The following is a 20,234-nucleotide window of genomic DNA, read 5'->3' on the forward strand; positions in this document are numbered from 1 at the left end:
GATTATAAAAATGTACGTATGTAAGCAACGCAAAAAAAAAAAAACATTTGTTTTAGCCGTTTGTGGGAGGTATTAATGGAAATAAATGCGTTAAAACGGAAATGTCTGAATGGTATGATATAAAAGGCAGGTAGTATATACTGATTTTGAACGAAATTTACAAGTTGTGAATCTCCATGATGCGCGAAACATTAATTTTTCAAACTATACATAATACCAAAATGTTTTATTTATGAGTGAAAATCAAATTTCTAACGGCCCAGGGGGGATAAGCAATAATCGCTAGCACTGCAGTAACGAGTACTTAACAGGTAAAGTTCAAAGTTCACGTATTTAAATGTTCTAACCGCCATGTTAAGCGCTAGGTAATGAAACGTCGGAAATGAAGCAACGAGTAAGATTCGTTACACATTGCTAGGCATTTTGAAGATAGGATGAATTTTAGCATTTCTTTGTTTTTTGCTTAATATGAACACATGCTTACAATTATACCCGTTACTCGTAGAGTAAAAGGGTTCGTTGAATAGTATGTAACATGCAGAAAGAAGCGTTTCCGACCAAATAAAGTATATATCTATATATTCTTGATCAGGATCAATAGCCAAGTTGATCTGGTCATGTCCGTATGAACGTCGAGATCTCAGGAACTATAAGAGTTAAAAGGTTTAGATAAAGCATACAGATTTTAGAGACATACACGCAGAGCAAGTTTGTTGACCCATGTTGTCACGCCCACTCTAATGCCCACAAACCGAACAAAACTGCCACGCCCACACGTTTGAAAAATGGTTTGATATTTTTCACAGTTTTATTAGTCTTGTAAATTTCTATCGATTTGCAAAAAAAAAATTTAGATACGCCCACTCTAACGCGCTAAAACCGCCAAAAACTGCCAGGCTCACATTTTTGAACAACTTTTTGATAGTTTTTCATAATCTTATTAGTCTTCATAATTTCTATCGCTTTTCACGCCCACACTTTTGTATAATTTTAAAATGTTTTCTCATTATATTCCCCATTATCTTCGATATCCCAGAAAAATGATGCAATTTCGCGTTAACAGGCAAGCTTTATGATAAATATTCGATAAGTAATTGGAATTGCCGTAACGAGTATCCGTTTAGTTACATTAAGTGAATTGCCGTAAGTTTTAAAAAATAACGAGTATTACATTCGCGATAGAGATGGCCAAAAAAGCGATAGTTGTAAGGAGTCGTAATTTCGTGCAATCTTCCTCTTCCAGTGGCAAAGTTCGCGGGCAGCCTAGCTTTTCCAGCGGGCCGCGGGCACTGGTTTTTCCAACTGCGTTGCCACAGGGCTGACCGCAGCTTTTCCACCCGAGAAACTTGGCGCTGGCGCTCTCGCTATCGCTACTCTCTCTGCCGCTCTCTTCTCGATTCGTTTCGATTCGCTCGTTGGCATTCGGGTTGCCGAAAAATGGAGACTGCTGCTGCTGGCGCTGTTGGCGCAGGAAAATCCATTTTCCATTTTCCTACATGCGGACACTGGCTCAAAGTATCGTGTGCGGCGGACGTCCTTGTCGTGCGTGCGTCGTTTGCTCGCGCTGACGGTGTTTTTTTTGCGTTGGGTTCAGGGAGCACATCCACATCGCATCGGGCAACATGGAGACATAAGCACCAGCTAGGCGGAATAACAAGAAGGCCCAACTAGAAGAAGAATAGAAGAACTCTGTATTTTGCAATCGCACAATTGGAATTTCGAATCGATTTATATAGTGTTGTGTGTTCTTTGCGGTTCGTGGTGTGCTGCATTTTCGGAAGATGCCTGGTTTTTTCTTTTTGTTTAGTGAGATTTTCTCCTATTTTTTTTATCAATTTCGGTGAGAGTGCTGTGCAACGAAAGGGAATACGCAAAAACGATTTTTTTTAGAAAGTCGCGAGAGTCCCCGAAGGAGAAGGCCATACATAGAAACGAAAAGGAGAAGGAAAAGCGAAAACGAAGCAAAGGCAGCGCAATAAGGTAGCAAAAGAAGACAAAAAAAGGAGGTTAAAAAAACGATGTATTTGTTTGTGTGCGAAAGTGCGAACACCGTTAGTTATGCTAACATTGACAGTGAAAATGTGAACAATACGCGGAGAAAAGAGAATCGTCTGCATGTGGAAAATATGAAAAGTGCCCAATAATACATTTTCACTTGACCCAGACGCTGGTGTGTGTGTGTTTGTGTGTGCTGCGAGTGTGCACACCAACACACACAATTTGTGGTGTGGCGGAGAAGACAGTGAGTGTTCCGGGAGAAGTTGCGAACCAGCTGGCTCGGTGGACGTAAATATTTAATTGCCCACTGGGTGTATGTATGTGTATACACACGGTTGTATAAAAATACGGAAATGTGTGTACTTGGTGATTTTTGTTTATTGTATGTTATGGCAAACGAATTTCGAATGGCCAAAGGTGTGAGAGTTCAACGAAAGCAACAAAAAGAGCAACAGCAGCGGCCAAGTCCTGAACTCCCCAAGTGAAATAACTGTTTTTGCGCAAAGTTTTCTGCCGTTATTGTTGTTGTTGTTGTTACTGCTGCTGCTGCTGCTATCTGGTTGTTGATATTGTTGTTGCACACACACACAAACAGGCACCCTAGCAAAATCATCATCAATTACGCCCCCTCCATAGAAAAACCAGAGAGTGTGTGCGTGTGTGTGCGCCTATCAAAGCTCTCTCTTCGCCCACACTCACACACGCACACGCATGCAATAGCACCCGCACCCGACACACACACACACACGGGCGCACAAAGAAATATAGTCCCCCTATAGGCACACTTTCTCTGATACTGTACCGTTTTAGTTTATTAGCTTGTATTCCCCCTTCGACAGTGGTGTTCGTTGGCCAGAAAGTCTGTAAAAATGTTTGTTGATTCGATCTACAGTGGAGCCTGCCCAAGTCGATCAACGCTTTCGGCCTTACGTCAGCTTGGCTCACGAAGGCCAAAACGACCCCAAAAGTAATGGGAGACAGCTGGTTCAGCTGGGCGAAGCTCCAAAACATTGCTGGTGGGGGGAAACTCCAAACTTAACCTTGATGTTTTCATTGTCTACTGTTGATGTGAGCACTGTTCTCTTGGTTTATAACTTCGAAGTTATGCCGAAATATGATTTGTTTACGAACTTTGTACGCGGCACTAACAGGAAGTTAGTACACTATGTAGTTCAGTTGTAGTTCTCGATAATCGCCAGTGGTCATAGATGACAACTTGCTCATAACCTTAAAAATCGGCGAGAGGTGTTTGAAAGTATGCAACTAATAACATTCTGCACCATTATGGGCAATTCCTATGTAACCCTCGAATAATTGTTATCTCAATGCCTTATCGTCGCTATTAGATATACACTACACTGATCCCCAACAGGTATTGTTTATCTTTTCTTCTTCGTACGCACGTGAAATTCTTTTCAGCAATTTCCCAGATGTGTGTGAGTTCATGTGCGTAGTCGTAAGTTATAGAAAACGGCCAATTACTCTCCCTGGGTAAAATTGATTGGACGTCTAGTCGATCCATGAACTGCCCTTAAATTAAAGTTCTATTACGAATAAGTAGTTCGATATCGATGTGAATGGGTGTATGGTATCGTACCGTACCCATGGTACACTTCCATTATCGCATGTCTAGCCAAATATGTTTGATGGCTCGGCCTTATTTTATGGCATCCGAATATCGAAAGAGTACAAACAAATTTAGCCCCGGCCAGCAAGTACATACCAAATCCAGACGTGGCAGTGTTGATTCCCCATTCCACACTGCACACTGTTATTTTCGCATTTACGGCGTAATTACTCAGCCAGATCTTGATGGAAAACGGCGGAGCGATCGCCACTACACTCATCTGTAGACAGCCCAGTTCACTCAGATGGGGCCACGACGCCCATATCACATGACCAGGCGGCTCTACAAATCCGCAGAGGATTGTCTCTTATAAAATTTGGCCGGTCAAGTAAGATAAGCTTCTTAAAGATATATAGATATAGCCGTTCGGTCATTCCCAACAAGATTCCTTTTGTTCATTAACGTACAGTTTAACTAAGCTGTTTCGTGCAAATTCCTTTATATTTCATATACATATTTCCCTTTAATTGGTAGCCTTAAGCCCTTTGAAATTCCAAATAACAGCTCCTTTGGACTTCGTTTAAAATAGATTTCATGATTTCCAAGTATTCCTATGGCCTCTTTAGTGATTAACGACTATTGTTATGCCAATGCAGCGCAGGAGGTCGAGTGGTAAATGCCAGGATCTGTATCTAATCAGTTTTGGGAAGTCGTTCCAGCGTGCTGCATAGTCTTAGTTCCGATGCACTGCTGCAGTTGTGGGCTCTCAAGGTGGGCGTTGTGGGGTGGTCGTGGGCGTAGGCGGCAGCGTCAGTGTTTCGGTGGCCTTGACCAAAGTAATGTGTGGGAAGATTAAATCCTCAAAAGAACGTAAACAATGGGGCATCTTAAAGTAATCCTTTAACAAAGCCCCCTGCTTAAGGCAACTCGAGAGCCCAGCAGCCAGCTGTAATCGCATCAACTGCGCCGTGCAACCAGAGCACCATTGCACGAGATGGTAATCAATATCAATGCAAAGATAAGCTCCTACCACTGCGAACTGTGGGCATCTTGAGTTTCCTGAGTTTCCTCAGTTTCCCCAGTTTCCCCGTTACCCCAGTTTCCTCAGCTTGCCCAGTTTCCTCAGAGTTCCCAGTACCCAATAGTCGGGGTAGCCAGGGCTCAGTGCTCAGTACTTAGTACTCAGTGCTCGGGGTGCAGCATTCAGCACTGCGAGGGACGACTAAATGCTGCTTCAGAGTCAATTTGCATCCCGTGTCGGTGTGTTGTGTGTGGCCCAGAACACAAGGATATGTGTGTGCTTTCTCATAGTTAATTCAGCCTTGTTTACGAGTTGGTTAAGTTGGCCAAGAGGCTCGCACTTGTTTACTTTAAAGGTTTATTGTTCATTGCATTGTGGCGCATATAGGGCAGCTGGTAGGATCAGGATTTCGAGTAGCAGGCGCAATCCTATGTGATAAATATAAGTAAGAAATAATATATCTCACATGTGCATCGCAAGCTCATCGAGCTCATTAAGTACTTATTTATTGGTACAATCGGTTATTAAGAGGTCCACAGCTGTGGACAGACAATCGAAACGCCCAGATTTGTTTATTATGTTTGGCAATTTTTCATCGACTGCCAGATTCCGAGTAATAAATAAAAAGTGGGCAAACCCGATGTGCAGCAAATTAATAAACTTTTGCTAACTGTGCGAGCATGTAACATTGGCACAAAAAACCAGAAGCTAAGGCAAAAAGGAGCAAAAGGCAGCCAGAGAGTCAACAGCGAGAGCAGCAAGAACAACAAGGACTGCAGGCAGGAAACCTCCCTCGCAAACGGAAACTCATTTGCCAACAGTTTGAAACCAACTTCCGGCCCAGTAACGACGACAACGACAAGGGCAGCCGCCTGCGACAAATGCATGACAAAAGTCACATTTAAATGGTCGAAGGGGGGGTGGTGGTGCGGGTTGTGGGGGCGGGCACTTCACGTGGGAGGGGCTGGTGGGGAAAACGCTTCAACAGTGGCGGCAACAAAGCCCAACAAAGTCAGCGCTACTTATCAAAATTAGAACAGCAAATCTCGGCAAACAAATTAAATATAGTAAAGCAAACTTTCCCACTCGCTGTTTGCCATATACATATGCACATATATATATATATGCTATGTATATATATAAATATATATATATGTGTATATATATGCGCCAGCACAGGAAGTCCGTAAAGCCCTCATAATGCCTCTGTGCTGCTGTTCGGTAACTGGAATAAGCGTTCCAATTATTATTATTTTTCGGGGAAATGCCTGGAGTTGAGCCAAATGCATCGGGAAATTGATTATTATTTTCTCGCTTAGTTTTGAGCTGTTGTTTTTCGGGCTAAAGTATAGGTAAATAAATACCATCTAAGTTACATTGTCGTGCGATTTCCAGATAAGTTTAACCGCCTTGAAAGCAACCTATACCACCTGATTAGGAATGCAGATGAATTATGAGTTTGGAGCTCCCCTTGTTGATTGGAATTCCAAGAAATCGCTCCGAAAATATCTCAGTGAATGGGAAAACCACAATTGTTCAGCCTGAAATTGTGCAGATTTTTGCAGAATTGCAAACGCAAACAATTCGAAAGCTCGGAAGTTTGCCGTAAAGTCCCCGATTTGCCCAGAAAATTGCTGAAGTACGCAAATGCATGCATGTGTCCTTTGAGTGGTTCGCCATCATCGCTAAGTACGCACCGGGCACGTCTTACGTAATTGAATTAAATCCTTTTTAATTTGCTAGAAGCGACCACTCTGCACATACATAAGGTGGGCACCTAATGCTCTGCCCGAGCATGAGCCTAGAGCTCCAGAGCTCCGCTTGATTGACAAATGAACAAATCGATGCGGAAAGACAGCGCACAGAGTGCATTATTGATTGGATTGAAATGGCCCCGGGGATGTTTAAATTGACTTTATCGCCTCGCAGTCCAGCGGGAATATCTAGAGAAGGCTTTAAGAAGCTACAACACATTCTCATTTCTGGAGCCAAGTGTTGCGAGAATGCCAAAAAGTATGCAGCGAAAATGAAACAACTTTCGAACTCAGCTATTGCATACCTTTGGACACCTTTATAGGTGTTTTGTATGCCCCACTGATGCAATGACTACACCATCGCATTTCTTGTAGGCTTTAGAAAAGCTACAAGTTCTTATTTCGAAAAGAAGGCATTTCACAGAAAAGTATTGCATACTTTTGGATACCTTACTAGTTCTTTTTCCTGCGACTCCACTGATTGAATAGCTTAAATGAATGGATTGCTTAAAAGCTATCAAGAAGCTACATATTCTTATTTGGAAATTAAATAAAATTAGTATCAAATTAAGCAAACTTAACTATTTCATACTTTTGGATACCTTTATAGTTGTTTTCCTGTGGCTGTTACCCTACACTGTTACAAGAGCTTCACTAACGAATTTCTTGGAGGCTTTCATTCTCATTGGGAAAACAAATTAAAATTATTATCATTTTCTGGCCAAAATGATTGAAAAGAGCGTTAATTTCCATCGGAGCCATTGCATACTTTTGAAGACCTGTATAGAGGATTTCCCCAATGATACTATATACTTCAAAAATCTCCCCACTCCTGAATATATATATTTAGGGGCGTTGTTCGTCTGCATCTTATAGTTACCAATATTGGTGTCACAGACCCATTTTTCTGCCAATTTAAGCCCAACAGCCTTTGTTATTTTCAAATGCTATCATTAAAGGAGGCGCAGTAAACCTGGCACATTGGAGTCGCACGCGAGCGGCTCCACTGCTACATGTATCCACTGGTATTTGACTGGAGCGGAAAGAGGTCGATAGGGCAAAGTGCGTTTGTTAATGACAAAATGGTTATACAAGTTTGCCGCGGGCACGCAACTACAAATAACAAGAATGAAAAGCTCGCTTGGCGAGCCAAAAGTCGAATACCCTCGCAGCTGCATAACAATTTGTTATATTGTTAGTTGGAAAATCATTTTGAAAGGCCACTAAACTCCGGAGCATTTATGCTGGAAATATATGTATGTACATAGGATGTAGTCAGACATAGTCATGACACTAAAGTCATGAAACCTCAAGGATATAAAAAACAGTATCCTGTATATCCTTGCTATCCTTTCTGTGAGGTAGGGAAATCGCAGAGGCCAGCTTAAAACGTGGAGAATGGGGTAAATTGTTCAATTTGGCCCAGAAAAACGTATTTCCGTTTAAATTCCGGGTTAAGGTGGGAGTTCCCGCCAGCAGCACTTGACTGTTGAAGGCACTTAAAAAGATGTCTGAAAGTATGCAATAAAAAATGAAGTCGTTTTTGAATGAATGCCTGAAATGATCAAGTTAGTTGGCTTGTATGTGTGTATACAAACAGTAGCTGCATATAAACTGATGTATTTTCTGTACGCCTTTTGTAGGTTTTCACCTGCACACACCGCCTTTAAAGTCCTGACACTGAATACCCGCCATTTGGAGGCCATGAAAGCGGGCTATTTATGGATCGAATAAGTAAAAGGAGTCCCAATCAATTTAAACACCAGTTCAGCATCTTGCGGTGGTTGCTACAGCAAGCTGGCCGAGAAGAGGGCACTCCACAAGGGCTTCGCCGGCGATAGGCGATACTAGGGGGCGTCACTTTTAACGGAAAGAAAGGAGAAGCCAACCCGACCGAACCATGAAACATTGTAAGTTTGCTCATGTATATTGTAAGGTGCTTTCCTTCGCTGGGATTTAATCAGAAATGTTTACCATCCTCGATGCACACTGTGGGTGTCTAAAAGTATGCAGCGAAAATAGAATCATCAAGATACCCCTCATATTGACGAGACTTCAGCTCCTTAAAATATTGTAGCGGACTTTTCGACACTTTTATGGAAGATTTTTAAGCTCAATTCTTCAGTTATTTCATCGAACTGTTTGCCTATTTTCAGCAAATATTTCCATACACAAGGACATGATGGAATTCGGGTAACTAAAACCGAGAGCAACGCACACAATTAGAAGTAGGACACATTCACAGAATACTTCATTCAGCGGTAATAAATCGCGCTAAAGATCATGAAGCGAACGGATACATCCGGAACGCGTAAATGAAAGCACACTTCCGAACGAAGCAACTTTGATATATATCAACCAAACCGAACTGTTCCCAGCGGATCAGTAAGAACCAGGACGAACAGGCGGACGACGAGGAGGCGGACGAGGCCGACGGGCCAGAGACGGCAGCCAAATCGCCGCCGCGCCAGCAGGCACAGCGGTCATGGAACCACCCGGCGGAGTGCCGCCGGACAGGGATCGGCAGCTGGTGCTCCGTAATCAGTCGGCGGCCCTCGTGCCCGTGGTCGTATCCGCACCAGCCACGGGACCGGGTGCCGCGCCCAACCCGCAGCCACCGGCACAGGCCCAGTTGTCCCTGGTGCCCAGCAAGCCAACCAGTCTGAGTCTTCAGCCGCATGCCGTGCTCCAGGCCATGCAACAGTTGTCGCCCTCGGCGGGTGGCAACAACAATGCCAGTAGCACCGCCGCCACCGCCACGAGCAGCAGCAGCGGGAACGCGAACAGCGGCAGCAGTCCCGCCCTAGCCTCCACCGCCACGGCCATATCGGCCACCACGCAGGCAGCCACTGCCTTCAGCGGCAGCTCGGTGGGTCACCACCACCTGCAGCACCACCACCAGCATACGCATCCGCATGCCCCACAGCAGTCACAGTCACAGCCACAGCCGCAGCACCAGCGCCAGCAACCGCATCCGGCCAGTGTGCCGAGTGCAGCGCCACAAAGCCACCATCACGGCTCCATATCCGTCAGTGGGTCAGGCGGTGGACTACTCGGCTCCAGCGGCGGCAGCGGCAACCAACAGCAGGCCATCGAGAAGCTATCACGACCCATGGCTTTCGATAAGGTTGGTGCAATGACCTGGTATATCCTAATTGAATTGCTCCAATATATTTTACATTTCTTTAGATGGAAATGCTGGTGCGGGAGATGCAAGATCAGGAACATGGCGTGCCTGTGCGACAGCAGAAGATGTTCCTGACTTCCATACCATATGCGTTTATGGGTAAGTGGTCCGTTACATCATCCAATCCTCAAAATGTCATAATAACTTGGATTTAGCTTATAAGGATTTATAACCATTTAACTAATCGCTGATTGCATATTGGTCACTTTCAGGATACGATCTAATTGAATGGCTGATGGATCGCCTGCAAATCGAGGAGTCGGAGGCCCTTAACATTGCTAACCAACTGTGTCTGCACGGCTACTTCTTTCCGGTCAACGACTCAAAGACGCTGACCGTGAAGGACGACTCGTCGCTGTATCGGTTCCAAACGCCCTACTATTGGCCCTGGCAGCACAAGGCGCCGGATAACGTGGAGTACGCCATCTATTTGGCCAAGCGATCGCTGCGCAACAAGCAGCGCCATGCACTGGAGGACTACGAGGCGGAGGCACTGGCCTCGCTGCACAAGAACCTGAAGGGCAAGTGGGACTTCATCTCGATGCAGGCCGAGGAGCAGGTGCGTCTGGCCAAGGAGCGCAAGAAAGGTGACAAGATCGTGGGAGACTCGCAGGAACGAGCTTACTGGAGAGTTCACCGTCCACCACCTGGCCAGTTCACTCCGTTGGAGCCCTGTCCAGTGCCTTCGCGCGATCGTCAGGGCCTCAAGCCCAATAAAAAAAAGACTGTCGATGACATGCAGCGCGACGTTGACTACTTGGGCAAGTCGCTGAATCGGACGCGGATGAAGATGTCGCAGGCCTGCGAGTCGCTCGTTTGCTACTCGGAGACATTCTCCGAATACGATTTCTTTCTGCAGCCGGCACTGCCCTCCAATCCATGGGTGACGGAGGATATTGCCTTCTGGCAGCTGAACAACACCTTTGTGGACATTCCCACAGAGAAGCGCGTCAAGCGGTGGGCCATCTCCATCGAGGAGCTCGTCTCCGATCCCACTGGCCTGCAGGAGTTTACCGGCTTCCTGGAGAAGGAGTACTCGCACGAGAACATCCGCTTCTGGATAGCAGTCAATCGATTGCGCCGTTCCGCCCACTCCCAAGTGGCGCGAAAGGTCAACGAAATCTACGAGTGCGTATGACGAACCCTCCACTTGATCACCTTTATATGTATGTGTAATCTTTTCTGTTTTTGTTGTTGCAGGGAGTTTTTGAAGCCCGGCGCACCGTGCGAGATTAATATTGATGGCAAGACCATGGAGAGCGTGCTCAAGGGCCTGAAGAATCCATCGCGGTTCACTTTTGACTCAGCATCGGAGCACATATACATGCTGCTGCTGAAGAAGGATTGCTACCCGAGATTCATACGGTCGGAGCACTACAAACGCCTGCTGGACACCGGCATACAGCCGTCGTACAAGAAGCGCTTTTTCAACTTTGGCGGCGTGAGCGGTGCCAAGAAGAAAATGACAGCCGCGCTGAGTAGCCAGCCGAATCTGGGGGATGCGGCCAAAGGACCCAGCGGCACATCCGCCGGCAGCTCCATGATGCAGGCTCCACCACAAGGAAATCTCGCCCGTCGTCGTGGCAGCGATCGCAGCCTCACGGGCTCCGCCCACGAGCTGGCCGTGATCGGTGTGAACAAGGATGCCGGCTCCAAGGTACCGCACTCTCATTCCCAGAGTAATCTCAGCGAAATCCCCTTCAGGTAAGTAAAGATCTCGACCGGATGGAGAGGTGCTGAGTGAGTTCAGTTCAATAATCGATACGATCGATATTCAGCGAGCTAATTTTTCTGATTTTTCGCAATGTTTGATTTGCCTGAAAGAGCCAAGCTAAGCAAAAACATCGTTTTGATTTTTGGCGACAAAGCTTTTGGTTTCCATTCAACATATATACTACTATACTACTAACTTTTTCACGATGCGCACGAGACCTTTAGAACGAAAACAACAAAGAATCCGAAATCCGAAATCCGAAACCCGAAACCCGAAACCCGATACCCGATACCCGAAACCTGAAACCCCCGAACAATTGAACAACAATTGATACTCTAACAATTGATTATATCATATATATGCCATACAATTTACATCACACACGCACTGCAGTAGCGATTCAATTTATCGAGGCGATATGCCACAGCGCCACATGGCGATCATGGATATTGGGATATATGCGGCTTACGGGAATCGCGAAAGTAGTTTGCAGACACTTCCGTAAGACATGTTTATTGATTGGTTTTGCGAAACGCTTACTACTTACCACTTGTACTAACTAAACTCTTTCCAAACCCTAAACGTAATGCTAGTTTTCTCCTATCCACACCTCTTTTGTTCAACGTTCGATCTGTGCCCCAGATCTTTGCGTTACTTGCCTTCTGTTACCCTCGACTTGTCGCCTGTTCTGCCCATCTTTGAGATATCCAACTATTTGTCCAAGCTACTAGGCAACTTGAGAGCTTAATATATGTATTTGTTAACTTTAGTATAAAATATTGCATCTTGGGGGAATGGGCGACATCAAACTCTTTTGTAAACTTACTTGTTGTCTAACTTCACCGCAATGCCCTTAGTATAACCGGTACTTCAGCATTAAGTTTAAACTATATTATTGAAATATGTTAATATTCCTATCCAGTTTAGGCTCTATTTTGTTATGTACCTAACAAGTTTTGGGATACAACCACCCAGTCCGATTGATCTTAATAAAAGGATGTAGCTCTTGTGTTATGAATCGAGTACCGGATATATGAAAGTCGGATGCACCGACTTTGGCATTTCCACTTTGCTGTTTCCTGTCATCTGCATCTGTCCAGCGAGTTGCCAGTTGCCAGTTGCCCAGTCTGTATGTCACCACTGTCACCGCTGCGATCCTGTTTGCCTCGCCTCTCTTCCAGACTTCACCAACTGTCTCCGAATATACAATCGTTGCTATGCTCGAATGTTTGCTGTTGTTATATTGTGTGTGTTCTGTACTATTTATGTACCATTTCGACATAAGATAAATATGGCCGATTTGACTGTTCGTTTCCGGATGCTTCTCCCATGCGCCTCTTACCCTTTTCTGTTACCAATTGTACATATGCATATATGTAAGTCTACATGTTGAACACCAGCATTCCTTTTAACCGCCGTCTAAATGTGTATATAGAGCATATGGTTTCCAGGAATTGCTATAATGTATATATGTGTACCATGGTTTGTCCCGCAGAGAAACGCCAAAGACGAAGACCACCGTCCTCGATGCCACGGAGTCCACATCGTCGTCCACAGCTCTGGCTGCGGCGGCCAGCAGTGCCGTCTGCCCGTGGGATGACCCAGCCGAATCAGTTCCGCCGCCGCCTGCGGCGCAAGTGAAGCTATCCGTGTGTCCCTGGGAACTGGATAGTGCCACAGAGACGCCGGCAGCGGCTCCAGCAGGTGGGGCAGGAGCGTCGAAGATCCTAAGTTCCACCGGGCAACCAATGCGATTAAATAGGTAGGCGCACACCACCCAGAAACTCCGGATGTTTGGACAGCCAGTAATCAACATTTTATGCGCAGCACTTCCTCGGACAACAGCGATGTGAATGATCGAATGCAGCGCAATTTGGGCATTCGCCATCAGAACACCGTGGACAGCGGCGAAGCAGGCATAAAGCGTCTGATTCCCAACATTCCGGAGCAGCGTCGGGCGTCAGTCTCATTTACTCCAAGGTAATCAAGTGCTTTCATGCCAAAGCATCTCGAATTTTAAAGCGTCTTCTATTGCCTTGGCAGCCCCACTCCGGATTTCCAGCTAGGAGGCACTCCAACGACGACCTCCTCACCAACTGTGGCGCCCAGCAGCTCCACTCCGCTGCAGGCACGCAGTGCTGTGTACGGCAGTGGCCAAGGCATCGCCAAAGATCCGCCATCTGGCTCGGATGTCGATGCGGAATTGGAGGAGGAACTGAACAAAATATCCCTGGGCGAGTCCTCGACATCGGAGCCGCCGCTTCTAGTAGTACCCACCCCCGAACAGACCCCGCCGCCCATAACGAAGATCACGCCACCACCGGGAGAAAGCGAGAATCAGGCGGATCAGTTGGTCGATTCGACCGAGATCCCGGGAAGCTCCTGTTCAATCCAAGGCAACCAGCTCGGCGAGGCCACGGCGACTGTGACCACGGTCAAGGAGGTCCAAATCGAGCTGATCGAGCAGGGCAGTGGTGTCCAAACAGAGCCAGGTAGTCCGCCCACCATTAAGGTCCTGGTGCCAGAGGCAACTACGCCCGTGTCCGCTGAGACCGCATCAGCAGAGCCAGGCGAGGATCTGGCAAAGATGGCAACCACGACCAACACCACCACCATCACCACCGAGGATCAAGCAGTGCGGGCGGACGATGCAGAAAGAGACGCTGAAATCGAGCAGACGGTTCTGGACGAGCTTTCACCAACCACCGACGAGTACCAGGAGGGACTGCAGTTTGGCGATGCCAAGGACGCAGTGGAAGACTTTGATAGCATAGACATTGGCTATATACCGCCAGCACCCACCCCGGCGCCCTCCATGGCGCCCCTGGCCGAACTGGACGTGGACACCGTGGACGACGAGCCGTGCGAACCGGCCGCTCCTCCTCCTCCTTCTCATTCTGCTCCGCCCAGCAGCAGCAGCAGGGAACTGGTGATGGCCTCCGGCTCGGTTACGGCCACGCCCACATCCAGCAACGAGGAGGCGCGTAAGCGGCGCAAGAAGCGAAATTCCGAGGGCAAGAAACTTAGCTCGCAGGACGAAAAGGACAAGGATGCGCGCGAAAGGGCCGGCGGCAGCAGCATGGAGGCAGCTGACCACAATGCGGTGTGTCCCTGGGAAGACGAGTTAGTATAAAGTTTCACACCACCTAAAACGTGGCTAAGTCCGCTTTCTCCTTCTCCTTCTCCTCCCAACCAATGCTCATCCACAGGAACGTCAGCACCAACGACGGCACCTTCGTGAAGACATACGCCACACTGGGATACTTATGAATAAAGCCCAATCTGTTCAAGACGGTGGTCAACAAGTTGCTGAAAAGGAAGCCATTGAAGAAGTAGGGCCAGGCCTGGGTAGCTAAGTTTATTATACGGAGGGAGTATCTATTATAATACGTACACATGCAAACATATTATGTAAATGTAAGTATTTGAATAATTGAGTGTATGCATATGTAAATGTTAAATGCTTCACAAGTTCTTGAAGCCGTTGAATCAAACGAGGCGCAGTGGTTTATTGCTGAAAATTTCAATTTCAATTGAAACGAAATGATATGAAAACGGTCTATGAATGCTACAAAAATACATACTTTATCTACAGACGTACATACTTATTTACAAATCCAAGTGGCTAAGATGGCTAACGTGGCTAACTAGAGTAACGAGAAAAATCAGAAGAAAACTAAATGGATATTAATGTGTTTAAAGTCGCGAGTGCCGCCTTCTGATTCACTTGTAAAAAGCGATACGATGATAATTAAACGGAGCTTAGATTCGGCAGACGACACATTTTAATGTATACAATGTATATGATCTTTCTGCGCATAAGAAACAATTTTCCATAGTTAATTCGAAGCTACACATACATATATATATATATATATATATATATATATATATATACTCCCCCTCAAAGTCAAAAGCAGTAATCAAGATCGCGATGAATATAGACCATAATTTGTATTATAAAGGTAGGCAGGCCAGCAGTGGGAACACTTCACAATCCATCTGCGATCAACTATGTATTTTCCCCTGGAAAAGCTCTTGTTATCCCAGCAAATTTGTGACCTCGAGAACCCCAGGATGAGCTGGCAAAGGGCAAGCTGGTGGTGCCTGGCACTTGGAATACTATTCTTGGTGCCTCGGTCTAGAATGGGGACAATACTATCTGAAGTTGTGATGGTGATGGCGATCATGCTTGCCCCTTGTCAACTCAGGAGCCCAAGATTTATTCAGCTATTAGTACAAAGTGTTGGGCCTATGTAACCATGGCTCCGATTCACCAACTAGAATAAAAGTCCCTCGCATAATTAAATTCACAAGTTGCTGCGCAAGTAGTTGCCATTTGAAATCTCAGTTCGAAGTTAATTAGCCGTTTCATTTCACGCGTACATGCCAGAACTCACGAGCCCCAAAATTGATGTGCAGTGAAAATGAAACACAGTTGGAAAACGCAAATATTTAGGAGAAGAAGTGATTATGTATGTAGATTATTAGAGAACCCATAGCCAACTTTGCCAGATTATGTATTATGTATTTGCCCATGCGAAACTGACTTGCGCGATCAACTTGTGCGTTTCAGATTATATACCCACGTGTCCTAGCAATGACTACCTAGTAATTTTCTCTATTCGACTAGAAATGTATTGAGCTGCCCGGCCAAACAATCGCAGTGGTTAGTATAACACTAACCACTTCTTACTCGTAGAGCCAACATCCATCGATGGGAGGGAGGCGAGATGGGCCGCATCTCTAAGATCAAATTGCATTCGATCGATTCGAACTATTCGAACTTAACTTAATGTGAATCTAACAAATAGAAGAGACGAGTATATGAAACAGATAAACAAAGAAATTAGAGAATCAAATTAAGATGAAATCCTGGTTGTTCGCGACTAATACCTTTATATGAATCGAAAGATGATAACTTATCGAAGAACTATTACAATCTAAGTACATATATTTCTATTTTCATTGTGCATATGAATTAGCTACTTTACTGTCGAAAACCGATTTGCTGGTAAACAATCTTTATATGGGATATCCGAATATCGGAATATCCGAATATCCGATTATCTGAATATATGAATTCTCTTTGTGCTTTCTATGCTAAACACACATTTTTGAACTACTTCAATTAACGAGACGAAAACCCAAAGCTGTAACACTTGAATTCCGAGATCCGTACATAAGTCCCCAAAACGATATCCCCAATGTAAAGAGCGTACCGAAAATCAAAGCCAGTGTTGCATAGATATTACGAAATAGTACGATGGTACGGTACGGTACGAGTACGGGGAGTACATACATCAGTATAGAGCATATTGAACTTATAGAGCATATAGAAAAATAGGAACGATGTGCCGATGTGTAGGGCGTGCGTACAAAATGTGTACATGAAACCACCGTTAACTTTGCTTCATGCGAGCCGAGCAATTAAAGAGTTAAAGAATAAAATACAAAATGAAAAATACAGATACAAGTGAAAAATGAAAAATGAAAAAAAGAATACCTAATGCAAACAGAATAAATCAGCAGCAGCAAAAGTTCCGAAATTGTTGTCGAAATATATAATAATAGCAGCTTTTAGAACAACACCAAGGAAGTTGTAGTAAATGCGGAGGAAAATTGTATTGTTGTTGTTTTTTATGTACATTTACTTTTTTGTATTACCGTTGTTGTAAGTCAAATATGCCAAAAATGAATAGTTTACTAAGAGTTTACAACAAAAGATTCAAATGCAGGCAAGATATGAATTACTTTAAACGCAAATCGCAAGAACAAGTTCCGAATGTTTTTAGTAGTCAATGGAGAATATCTTTTAATCGCTTACACTAAGTGTTCCCATGCATATTTATGGGTTCCTTGCCGAAACAGAAATCTTACATAAACACAAATATAACACAAGAACGCGGCTGTCGACTTTACTCCACCCCGGTACTCAAAATGTTCGAATAAAAGAGTGAATAAGTTACTGAATCATTGCATGCAACATAGAACGACTTTAGCTAATGGAGAATCGTGTTATTATATCGTATTCAATTTTTACCTGATTTGATCCCATTTCGCTATTTATTGAACGTTTGATGTGAATTTAAGTGATTCCCCCACCCACAGCATTCTGCAAAATAGAATAGTTAATAGAAAATGCAAATACAAGATCATACGTTCTCGATTCAAGTGTTTAACTTTAATATGCATTTTCAGTTTGAAGAAGCTCTTGTACATTTTGTGATGATCCAAAAATGTTTTTTTTTTAGAACTGGCTGCGATTTTTCGACTGTAGTGTTGGAATTTCGCAACCAAGAATGTTGCTTGTGTATTTAAGTGGTACCATTGTGTTATTTGAACTTTTGAGTATCGGGTGAGCATAGAACTAAGGAACCATTAGAGGTCCGATGGATTGATTGAGCCGCCACAGAGCCATTTTGATAATAAGAACAAAGAATTCGATAACTATGTATGTTTAATGGATTACATAAGTGTGTACTACTTCACGCAACAGGTGGGTGGCATTGCCCTGCAAATATTTACTTTAATTTCTGGATAATTAGTGCTCACATCACTGATTAGAGGACAGGAATGCGCAAAACAATATGCTTAATACATAAGATTCCAGAGCTTTTAGTAACGCCATGTAAATTCTGGGTCAAGAATACAGTTGTGAAGATTGAAGATTGTAACCGAGGCGTTTGTTATTATGTATTCAAGTCATTTATTATAAGTGTATACAGCTTATACTATTACAAAAGTGTTAAAAACATGAATTATTTTGAGAAAAAAAAAAACACAAAAAAGAATATACAACAAAATGTTAGTCGGTAAATGAAATCAAATGTAAAACAATTTAATGTAGACTGTACTAAGAATTCAAGGAAATTTGAATATCAACACTCCATCACGCAAATAACTAAAAGGAAATTCGCAAATTGAATAGAAGTTGATGGGAAAATTATTTGCACAGTGCAGAAAAACGTGTTATAAAATTATTATACTATACAAAAACTATATATTATTGAATTATGCTGATGAAATTAAAAACCATAAAAGTATGTAAAAAAAATTCAAATACAAAATGATTTAAATGAAGTACAATAAATATTCAAGTGACGAAAATGTACGAGCGGGCTCTTTTAATGGGAGTATTTTAAATGATTGAAGGAATGGTTGGAAATATATAGAATTTAATTTAAAAATTTTTGAATTTTGTTTTTGAACAGTTCGGGAAGTAAGTGTGACCGCATATTGATATATTCGGTATATTTATTTTCAGCTTGCGGTCAATCGATAACAAATCGCACCTTCTGATATCGATAGACAGCAAGCCGTTTTGCTTGTAAATACAATTTTAATTGGACAAACTAAATTGATGGAACCGGTGCCCATCCGGCCAAAGGCGCCGGGAGCGGATAACCGCGGAGCCCTGCCGCTGGCGGCGAAGAAGCCGGCCAAGAAGCGTTCGTACCACTGCGGCGTTTGTTTTACGGAGTTCTCTCGTCATACGGCCACCAAGCGGCACGAACAGCAGTGCGCCGTCAGGTTGAGGTGTCTATTCGTCTGCCGCCACTGTCTGACGCTCTTCGGCGAGGAGGCCCGGCTGGAGCGGCACCGGGAGCGAAAGCACATCGACGGCCAGTTCCTGTGCCTGCAGTGCGGCAAGAAGTACGCGTCCGCCACGTTTCTGTACCGGCATGTGGCCAGCTGGCACGGCCAGCAGTCGCTGTTCTACTGCGACATGTGCGCGGACAACTGCAACGACGTTAAGACCTTTAGTGGTATGCTGGAGCTGCAGGAGCACGCCGAGGAGGTGCATCGCCTGAGTACCCTGAAGTCCACGGCCAGTGATGCAGGTAAGTATCCTGCTTACGAGTAGTTGTGATGTTTATGGCATACCCTGCTTATTAATACTATTCAATCCGATCCCTGCAGACAGCCAGGTTGATGAAACGGAGGACCTTGAGATGCTGGAGGAGAACATTGAAAACATACTGCCCAGCATCGACTGGGACGACGATCTCACCTTTGGCTGGCCCACGGACCTGGACAAGGAGTCGTGCATTGTGGACGCCAAGCCGAGCGTTTTCGTGTGTCCCTTCTGCGCCAACGGATTCCCCGGCAGTCTGAGCCTGATGCGGCACCTGGAGCAGGTCCACGGACGCAGCGCCCTGGAGTGCTGCTATTGTGGCAAGAGCCATGGCAGCCGAGAAGCCCTGCGGTCCCACCTGCAACGTCTTCACATCCTCTTGCGCGGTCATGTGTGCGGTATTTGCCAGGCGGACTTCGCCACCGCCGATCACCTGAAGAAGCACGTTAATAGCCTGCACCTGGACCACCGACCACATCTGTGTCCCACGTGCGGAAAGAGATTCACCCAGCGGTGCCACCTCACCGATCACATGGGGACGGATCGCTGCCACGGTAATTACACCTGTGAATTCTGCGTGCGGCCCTTCTTTCGGGCCATCGATCTCGAACGGCATGTGAGTGAGGAACATCCGTAGGGCAGTCATCCTAGCGGGAATCGTAGATACCTGAGCGACATCTCACGTCCAGAATTACGCTTTATATACATTTAAGCAATGGATAATTCATGGATGGATAAGTCATCGGAAATGCTTTTCCAAGCGAACTTGAATTGAAAATCGCATTTTAGTTTTTGCTGTAAAATTAATGCTTATGAGACGATTTAATTTACACCTTAAGAACTATAAATATAAGCGATTAGTTACTTTAATATAGCAAGCAGAATTTGTTACACCATTGCAAGCTACGATGGCTGAAAGACAATGTACTTATATGAATACTAAAATAACAATACATGAAGTCATGTTAATAAAAACGGGCATAATTGAAATATTGCCTAAGGAAAGTCTGAAAGATTCAAAGAATGCCTAAAGAAAGTTTACAGAATATTGATGCGTACTGTTAACCTTATGAAAATAACAATGAAATAATGCTGCTTTATCAGTAATATTTATACTCCATTTCAACACATATGG

The 20,234-nt window shown here is 44.6% G+C and overlaps 2 protein-coding genes and 1 long non-coding RNA gene across 5 annotated transcripts; 2 read left to right on the forward strand and 1 right to left on the reverse strand.

The window, feature by feature from the left end:
- Positions 1–1,049: 1,049 nt before the first annotated feature.
- On the reverse strand, positions 1,050–2,946 carry LOC116801991. The gene is made up of 2 exons (XR_004362390.1): positions 2,148–2,946; positions 1,050–1,667 (listed from the first exon to the last, which is right to left on the reverse strand). It is a non-coding gene; the product is annotated as an uncharacterized LOC116801991 (long non-coding RNA).
- LOC6614910 lies at positions 1,663–18,355 on the forward strand. 3 transcript variants are annotated; one of them, XM_032724640.1, is made up of 11 exons: positions 1,663–1,980; positions 7,984–8,250; positions 8,497–9,467; positions 9,530–9,626; positions 9,740–10,655; positions 10,728–11,231; positions 11,635–11,742; positions 12,737–13,003; positions 13,069–13,221; positions 13,285–14,364; positions 14,451–18,355. In XM_032724640.1, the coding sequence occupies exons 3-11, from the start codon at positions 8,826–8,828 to the stop codon at positions 14,509–14,511; spliced, it is 3,828 nt and encodes a 1,275-aa protein (XP_032580531.1). In that variant the 5' UTR covers positions 1,663–1,980; positions 7,984–8,250; positions 8,497–8,825; the 3' UTR covers positions 14,512–18,355. The 3 variants fall into 3 exon arrangements, with proteins under 3 accessions (XP_032580531.1, XP_032580533.1, XP_032580532.1); XM_032724641.1 differs by lacking the exon at positions 1,663–1,980 and adding an exon at positions 2,176–2,242; XM_032724642.1 differs by lacking the exon at positions 11,635–11,742.
- Positions 18,356–18,543: 188 nt separating this feature from the next.
- Positions 18,544–20,123, forward strand: LOC116801990 (zinc finger and SCAN domain-containing protein 10). The gene is made up of 2 exons (XM_032724645.1): positions 18,544–19,085; positions 19,165–20,123. The coding sequence occupies exons 1-2, from the start codon at positions 18,605–18,607 to the stop codon at positions 19,734–19,736; spliced, it is 1,053 nt and encodes a 350-aa protein (XP_032580536.1). The 5' UTR covers positions 18,544–18,604; the 3' UTR covers positions 19,737–20,123.
- Positions 20,124–20,234: the final 111 nt, after the last annotated feature.

This window comes from Drosophila sechellia, chromosome X (assembly GCF_004382195.2).
Source record: "Drosophila sechellia strain sech25 chromosome X, ASM438219v1, whole genome shotgun sequence".
NCBI lineage: Eukaryota > Metazoa > Arthropoda > Insecta > Diptera > Drosophilidae > Drosophila > Drosophila sechellia.

Excerpts from the sequence above, each read along its gene's own strand:
- LOC6614910 (XM_032724640.1), top strand. The coding sequence starts at position 8,826 with ATGGAACCACCCGGCGGAGTGCCGCCGGACAGGGATCGGCAGCTGGTG. Across the intron at positions 9,627-9,739 it reads CATACCATATGCGTTTATGG|GATACGATCTAATTGAATGG; the intron begins GTAAGTGGTCCG and ends GGTCACTTTCAG. Across the intron at positions 13,222-13,284 it reads TCAGTCTCATTTACTCCAAG|CCCCACTCCGGATTTCCAGC; the intron begins GTAATCAAGTGC and ends TTGCCTTGGCAG.
- LOC116801990 (XM_032724645.1), top strand. The coding sequence starts at position 18,605 with ATGGAACCGGTGCCCATCCGGCCAAAGGCGCCGGGAGCGGATAACCGC. Across the intron at positions 19,086-19,164 it reads GTCCACGGCCAGTGATGCAG|ACAGCCAGGTTGATGAAACG; the intron begins GTAAGTATCCTG and ends CGATCCCTGCAG.